Below are 8,504 nucleotides of genomic sequence, written 5' to 3'. Positions count from 1 at the left end.
TGCTATTTGCTTAGCATGCAAGTGTTACTTTTAGAATTTAATAATTATTTGAGCACCAAAGTTGTTTACGCTATTTGATTTTCATAGAATAATTTCTTTGTTAACAATTAATAATCTTAATTTTATGGGGTATTTACCTTGAGTAAATTTGAGTAACCGAATAACTTGCTATAGCAAGTAATTTACCAAACAAGTAAACTGAAAATTATATAAAGTTAGAGAAAAACTTTGAAAATTAACATAAAAAGTTCGTAAAAATTTTTAACAATTTTTAATATTTTTTTCAATATTTTATTTTAATTTTTCTTTTTTTAAAAAATATAACTTGTTATAGTAGGTCATTATTGTAGGAAAATAATCAATAGGTGGAATTATTGTAGGAAAATAATTATTCTAGGTAATTTTTTCTATTTAAAGTAGGAACGAAGCGAGGAAGTATTTCTAACAGCCAAATAAAATAATTAATAACCAACAATTAACAACCAACAATCAATAATAAATTGCGAAACCCAACGTGAGACCAAAAATTCACAAAAATTTTAAAGTCTTTATTTATTTTATATTTTTAAAATTATTTTGAGGCTTAATTAAAAACAAAAAATTACACCAAGTAAAAGGCAATGTAAAATAACTTTGACTAATATCTAAGATTCTCAAATTTTTGGGTTCTATGCCATTGAGAATTTTACAGAATCACCCTTGCTCACGCCCCAAGTAGCCATTTTAGTGTTGGATTTTAGTGCAAATCCAGTTTTTCTTTGGTGTGCACAAGCTGGCCGTTACCGTGTGGTTTTGAATTGACTCTTAGACAAACACGGCCTTTTCCTTAAAAAAAAGTAAATTGTCCTTCTTTGGGTTTTATTTCAGAAACAGCTGTTTCCAAATTTGTGGCTATCTTATATCCATGTCATTTGTGGGACTTGATATACTTAAAATATGTGAATTTAGTTAATTTTTAGATTTGTAGGCCCCCACTTCTATTTTGTAATAAATAAAGAAAAAAATAAATTATTTGGATGAAATTAAAAAAAGTTAAAATATGCGGATGAGATTAAAATAAAGTGGTGAGTCATTATCCAAAAATTAAAATAATGCAAATTAAGTGGGATGGACCAAAATGAAAAATAATGTAAATTCAATGAGATAGAAGGAGAGTATATATTAAATCTGGGTCGGGTTCAATTACATTCAAATTTGATTCACATATTTTTGTTGGACTTAAATTGAATTTGAATCACCCTCGATTTGTAATTACTAATTAGATATAAAAACAATATGGGCATATTTTTATATTTCTTACGTTCTTAGCAAATTATAACAGTAAGATTTTGTATAAATATAAATTCTGTAAATAATATTAAAAAGGTCTATGCAATAATTAAACTTATCAAGTCTTTTAGCTTTCAAGTTACAAACAATTTCATAATCACATAGTCCATTCACCTTTTCATAAAAACAAACACATACAATAAGCAATGTTTAAGGTATATGTCTTTTAAATTGCAACTTTAAAGTTACAAACAAATTAAGTTTCAAAATTCACAACTTGGCAAACTATATTTCAAATTATTTTTTTTTATAAATATTTTATAATTTAAGGGGCGAATCTGAAACTACAAAACTTAAATACAGACTTGAATCCGAGTCTAACTTGCACCCATGAGTTGGGTGTAAAAAAAAACCCAAACTATTAAATTAGATGATATTGAAAAATTGAGAAGAAAAAACATTTTGAAAGCTAAAAAACAAAATAGCACATTTGGTGAAAAAAAAAAAATTCACAATAATATTTATCACCAATTTACCACAATCTAATACCCTATTAAGCAACTAAATATCTAAATAGGTAAAAGTAACTAAATACCTAAATAACCATCGTATTTTGTGGAATATGAAATTTGAAAGTTAGTACATCACATATTATTTACTCAACAATTAGCCCCACTTGATGTTAAATGCAAACTGATACTTTTACTAACTTTTTATTTATTTATTTTCAGAATAGGTGAGGATGTCAACAATAAACTAATATGACTGTGTTTTGAATCAAGATGTGATTATTGATTGATGGTTTGTGTTTCAAGTTTCGAATGCTCAAATACAATGCTTTTTAAAATCATTTTTGCAACATTATTCTCCTTGCAGGAACCAACTTATGAGTGATATTGACATTAAAATTTTAGTATGTGAAAATTTAATTGATTCAAAATTCAATTGTTATATTGTACTTCAAGTTAATATATATATGTCCATCTCAATTTGCATCACATTCTATTTTAGTTTGTCTCACTGTTTTTACAGTATTTTTTTTTTGACAATGCTCTTATTTTTTTCTTAATCCCATTCACAAACTTATATTCTTAATACTCAATTATATCCTTTATTATTTTTTATCACATCCTCCAACTCAATTTAGATAGAGGGAGTAGAAACTTAATTTGCATAACCTATAAAAAAAGATTAAAAATAAATTAAATTGTGTAACTCATAACAATTTTTTTTTTTTTGTAGTATTACTTTATTATTAACAATAGTTTTAGAAAGGGTAAAAGCACGCTTCTTGGTCAACCCTAATCAAATAATTTTCTCCGGTACAAACCAACTTTTTTCAAAACAAGACCAAAATTTGAAAGAACAAGAATACAACAATTTTCCTTCTTGATTTATCGTTCATTGATGGGCACTTTTTATTTTTCTTCTTAAATTCATACATCTTTGAAAAGTATGTTCATTCATTGCTTTTGAACCCCAAATTTTATTTGAAATTTCGATTATAATTTCCATTTTTGAACATTTTTCTTGTAATTATTCAACAACTATATTTATAGGAAAAAAACCCTCTTCCCCAATTTTACATTTTAATGGAGTCATCTGGTGTTAGACCTCAGTCATTTGGACAAACAGAGATTAATTGGGACAAGTAAGTTGTTTGTTCAAGCAATTATGTTCTTTAATTAATGTCATAGATTTTAGTTTTTTGTGCATTAATGTAACGATATCGATTGTGAAAATAGATTGATCTTGGTGGAATTGTATATTTTTTGATGAATTCATGTCGGATTAGTGAATTTTGTCTTGTGGGGTCTTTAGTTTTTCTTGCTTAGATGGTTGACAGTGACTCTTTGATTTGTTTGATTTGTAAAGATTTTTTATTTGTTGTTTTCTTTGATTAATATTATAAATGTTAGTGTTTTGTACATTAAATTTGCATCATTAGTGGTGAGAAAAAGATTGCATTTGGTGGAATTGTTGATTTTTTAAAGAACCCTTGTTAAAAGTGACTCTTCATTTTGTTCGATTTGTAAAGATTCTTCATCAAATTGTTTCTCTTGTAAATGAATTGATGGTGCTCTAGAAGTTAGGAAATGCTCATGTTTATGGGTTTAAGAAAATGTTTTGAATGAAAGAACTAACTAGCATTGTGATATTGTGGTTGTCACAAGCTAGTGTCAAGAACAAAGAAATCCGTTCTAAGTAAACCTTACTTCAATTTATCGAGTCCTCGGATTTTCGAAATAGTACTAGTGTCAAGAACAAAAAATAGTTGTCCATTTTAATGTGACAAGATAAACCAAGTTTGTATTCGCTTGTGGCAACGGTAAACTGAATTTTGGATATAGGATTTGAGATGGGAGTGAGTTATGTATGCTTGTTGGGTTATTCTGAATTTCGGTGCCCCTTATTTCTGATAGCAAGTTATGTTATGGATTTTCTCACAGGGTTGCTGTTGTTAGTCTTGAAATATGGTTTGTTAGTTTGCGAATTTGTTCTTAGTTTGAATAATGGAGTAACGAACATGATTGATGAATTTCTTTGATTGCTAAACAATCCTAATATTACATATGCTGTTAATTCTGATGGAATCCTTCATGATTGGAGGAACAACCATATTCCTGAATTACATGACTTTGGCGGGTTTCAAATTTGAATATTAACGCTTTGTTATGTGAATACCATAATGGTCAAAGTAGCAGTTGGATTCTTTGTTTATGCATTGGAGGACTTGTTGATTAACGATAATTTCCTATTAGATTTGTCATCCTAACTTGTTCTGTTTAGTTCTTTAATTGACGATATTTTTTACTTATTTGCAGACTTGACAAGAAAAAATTTTATGTTGTTGGAGCTGGACTTTTTACGGGGATCACAGTGGCTCTATATCCTGTTTCTGTTGTGAAGACTAGACTCCAGGTTGCTTCCAAGGATATTGCCGATAGAAATGCATTTTCAGTTGCCAGAAGCATATTGAGATCTGATGGAGTAGCTGGTTTGTACAGAGGTTTTGGCACAGTCATCACTGGTGCAGTTCCAGCAAGGATTATATTCCTTACTGCTTTGGAGACCACAAAGGTGGCGGCTTTCCGAATGGTTGAACCACTTAAGTTGTCTGAACCGTCACAAGCAGCCATTGCAAACGGGATTGCTGGCATGATGGGTTCACTCTGTGCCCAGGCTGTGTATGTTCCAATTGACGTGGTATGTATATTGGCATTAGCTGCAGTAACTAAGCAGTAATTTTTTGGATATTTGCATGGTATTCTTCAGTCACTGGGAGTATCTAATTAGGCTGTGATCATCTTGTATGCTAAAGATGTTATGATCATCTGATAGTCGATGCAAGTAGTGTGAACAAATCTATTTTCTTTAAACCTTACTGCCATATTTCTTTATCTTTGGGCCAAACTTCAATGGTCCAAAATTTCTTATGTACTATGATCATAGCATTGTTCATATGAAGAAATTTTTTTAATGCTTTTTTGTATTAATTTATATGCAAATCTGACCATGCGCTTTGACTTCTCTGTCTTTTTGGGAAATAGATTAGCCAAAAGTTGATGGTTCAAGGATATTCAGGCTATGCAACATATAATGGCGGTCTTGATGTCTTTCGTAGGATTATTAAGGCTGATGGTGTTCGGGGACTATATAGGGGATTTGGTCTATCTGTGATCACATATTCCCCTTCCAGTGCTGTATGGTGGGCCAGTTATGGATCTAGTCAACGCTTATTCTGGAGGTAAGATATAAATATAATGTGTATGGTGCTCATGAACTTCTACTTGTGATTATCCTGTTAGATTTTGATTTATGTCATGGGTCCATGTGCCACTCACACATGCCAAGTAGTTGCAGATGTAGATTTTGATGGTGTTCCGTATCATGTATTCTATAGACGGTTGCACTGTGTTTGTAATCCTTGTTCAGAATATTCTATTAGTGTACAGCAAGATTGTACATAAATGTGAAAAAAGGTAATTTGTGGTGAAATGTTGACGTAAAACTTGTATAGCTTGTAACTTTGAATATTACAACGAAATGTGATAGTTTTTACAAGCTTTCGAGAGGCAGTTGTACGAGTCAAGAACTTAAACCCACACATTACATGAACTTAAAAGCAGCGTTGTAGTGTGACAACGTAAAATTATGCTTGCTTTCTTGTTGTTTTTATAACACTTGTCTTTAAATGTGCAGGCTTTTAGGATATGGAGGTGAGCATAAAGAGGTTCCAAGTCTAGGGGAAATTCTGGGTGTTCAAGCTGCTGGGGGTGTTGTTGCTGGTGCTACAGCTTCGTGCATCACAACTCCGTTGGATACCATCAAGACTCGCTTGCAAGTTCAGGTAACTTCTGCCTCCTTTCTTTGTGCTAATCTCTTCTCTTATGAAATGCATTTGTGGTTTACGTGCATTTTGTTCATTCAAATTCATGCGTCATTGCCATCTTTTAGCATTTTGTAATTATTAACGTGTTTGTTGTGGGTATATTTAGATCTAAGTTACCTTAATGTGATGGGAATTTTGATATTCTGTTTCCACTTATTTTTAAAAAGATTTAGTTAGATCGGTAGGCCATACATGGAAAGGGATATAAAGGTTATAGGAATTCTCTATCTTCATGATTCATGTATCTTGAAAGAGTATACTCTCTCTTATCAATCACTCTTATTTTGTATTTTATTTTTAATATATAAGTTAATATAGTCAAGTAAGATCTTATTTAATTCGTCTCAATGTAAATTTTGTAGATATCACATTATAGTGCATTGGTAGGTATACAAAACCAAATGAGATAAATAGTAGGAGTCCCCTAGATTTTGTCAAACCTTGTGATGCCAAAGAATATCGTATAATTGTACAACTCATGATGATATAATCTCTTCTAACCAGCTGAAAATTTAGATCGGAAACTGAGCAGCTTATCTATTGCAAAACTCACTTGTAACTTGCACAAATCTTTTGTTACAACCTTACTAAAAGCTGGGGCAAGCTCGCACAGTTTCATTAGTGCTATTTATTTCATTGTATGAATTCATCATTTTTCTAGAAAAATGTTTTAAGGATAGGTGTGCATGTGTAGGCCATTTGTACCTGTAGTTCGCTTGATGTGATGCTGCAAGCTGATTTTTTTGATCCCTTCTGTGTTGTGTCTTGAGTCCTGTCGGTTTTTTTGACTCACTGATTGGTGTAATCTTAATGGATATGAAATGGATGGCTTGTAATTTGTGCATGATCTTCATTTGCTCGTTTGTCAATCACAAATGAACCTCTTTATTGATTACTCAAAGAACAAATTAATAGTGTATAATAGGCTCCTGATTGTGTTAGGTTGTCAAGCCAATTTTTGACATTGCGATCGGAAATTGTATGATTCTGATGTTCCTTGTTTGGCATGATTTTGCAGGCACTGGGACAAGAAAACAGACAAAATGCAGTTCAAGTAGTAAAGAAATTACTTTCAGATGAGGGTTGGATAGGTCTTTATAGAGGACTAGGTCCTCGATTCTTCAGCATGTCTGCTTGGGGAACGTCCATGATACTAGCTTACGAATATCTCAGTATGGATTCATATCTCACACTTCGAATACTAAGGAGATGTTTCCAAAGCGGCGTTCAATGCTGCCAACACAATTTTTGTCGGTTGGACGACATTCCTCCGAAATATCTGGCAGCCGTTAATACCGCCTCGGAAAAATCTTCGCCCTATTCCTTTTCCTAGATGTCTAATTTTGTTTTGTTAATCGAAATTGAACCCTTTTTCGGAAATTTTCTGCAGAGCGATTGTGTGCAAAGGAGGATTAGATATACGTGACAAGATATTTGCTGACTGTTTCATCTTCCATGTAAGATTCAGCTTACTCGAAATGACTAAGATTTTAGCCACTTTTGGCCACTCTTTTACAACTTGGTTTCATGACTTCGGTTCTGATGATCCAGGAACGATTATTAAAGTCCGTTGGATTCGCAAATTGTTTTTAGCTAGACATCGTTTCTGTAACCCAACATTCATGTGAATAACCGATCATGGCACATTTTTTAAATGGATGCGATCATTGATTTTGTAAGTGTAGATTAGAAAGTTGGGAGACATTCAATAGCCATTTTTCTGTATATGAATGATTAGTTGACTACATACAAATAGTTCCTTGGAAGTTGGGACTTGTCAAGTACTGATACTAGGAAGTAGTAAGATGAGTTCATTTTTGGTATACATTCCTTCTTTTTGTTGGGATTGATTCATGATAAACATGTGAAAAATACAGAAACATTTGTTACGTTATTCATTTTTGTTTCGGAATGTGTATTTACCATCGTATTTCTTTAGTTACATCTATTAGACGGAGAAACTATTTTGGCTATAGATGTTCAAGATATTTGTGAAATTTCCTGTGGAAGTTGGATATGTCTGTGGAGCTCAAACAACATTTTGCATCCTGCTATCCGGTCACGCAGCTTAGGCTTGAAGTAGGGAAGGCAGCGGATCCTAGATCCAACCTGATTTTGTGAAGCTAGATCCGTTTAATTTGGACCCGTTGGATCCAAATTCATATATTGATGGATCTAAAAATTGGATTCAGATCCGTAGATCTAAGTGATGCGTTTTATTTTGAATAATAAAAATCATGTATATATATGAAAGTAAATTATTATGAAATATGAACCTATTGCACAAAAATAAGGCCGTAGCTGCACGCCTGCACTTTCGAATGCTACTGCCTATTGTAGGCTAAGTCTTATAAGTGGATTATGTTATTAAGAAACTTTTGTTTATTTAAATAAATTTTTGGAATCAAGTTGATATTTTGAGGACATTTATAGTTCGTATATTGTCGACAAATGCATTTTAGATTTTAATTAATAGTTTATACTCCATTATCATTATTAATTAAAGTCTAAATATCTACCGTAATATGAGTCGAAATTCAATCATACTTAAAAATAAGCTTGCACAAATTGAACCAAACCTTGGATCCATAGATTTGAATTTGAGTTTAAAAATAGACTCGTGGATCCGAATCTAAATTTTTTAAAAAGAAGATCTTGGACCAGGTCCAAATTAGGAAATAGTTGCACAAGGACTTTGGAAACCAACAAGTAATACTCCCTCCTATTTATTCATCTTAGGTGTCCCATTTACTTTTAAGACACTATTCATCTATCACTCTTAAACTGTATTTTATTAGTAATCTATAAGTTAAAACATAATCATGTGAAATCTTATTTGATT

General features: G+C 31.7%; 1 protein-coding gene across 2 annotated transcripts; it reads left to right on the top strand.

Annotated features, from left to right (window-relative positions):
• Positions 1 to 2,562: 2,562 nt before the first annotated feature.
• Positions 2,563 to 8,455, top strand: LOC130803918 (uncharacterized). Of its 2 annotated transcripts, XM_057668152.1 has the most exons (7): positions 2,563 to 2,920; positions 4,095 to 4,476; positions 4,821 to 5,017; positions 5,473 to 5,620; positions 6,681 to 6,834; positions 7,053 to 7,119; positions 7,214 to 8,455. In XM_057668152.1, exons 1-6 carry the CDS (start codon positions 2,862 to 2,864, stop codon positions 7,076 to 7,078), a joined length of 966 nt encoding a protein of 321 aa, XP_057524135.1. In that variant the 5' UTR covers positions 2,563 to 2,861; the 3' UTR covers positions 7,079 to 7,119; positions 7,214 to 8,455. The 2 variants fall into 2 exon arrangements, with proteins under 2 accessions (XP_057524135.1, XP_057524134.1); XM_057668151.1 differs by having other exon boundaries at positions 7,053 to 8,454.
• Positions 8,456 to 8,504: the final 49 nt, after the last annotated feature.

The sequence above is a fragment of the Amaranthus tricolor genome, chromosome 17 (assembly GCF_026212465.1).
Source record: "Amaranthus tricolor cultivar Red isolate AtriRed21 chromosome 17, ASM2621246v1, whole genome shotgun sequence".
NCBI lineage: Eukaryota > Viridiplantae > Streptophyta > Magnoliopsida > Caryophyllales > Amaranthaceae > Amaranthus > Amaranthus tricolor.
This window is presented reverse-complemented; position numbering and strand designations above follow the sequence as displayed.

Excerpts from the sequence above, each read along its gene's own strand:
- LOC130803918 (XM_057668152.1), top strand. The coding sequence starts at position 2,862 with ATGGAGTCATCTGGTGTTAGACCTCAGTCATTTGGACAAACAGAGATT. Across the intron at positions 5,018-5,472 it reads AGTCAACGCTTATTCTGGAG|GCTTTTAGGATATGGAGGTG; the intron begins GTAAGATATAAA and ends TTAAATGTGCAG. Across the intron at positions 6,835-7,052 it reads ACTAGCTTACGAATATCTCA|AGCGATTGTGTGCAAAGGAG; the intron begins GTATGGATTCAT and ends AATTTTCTGCAG.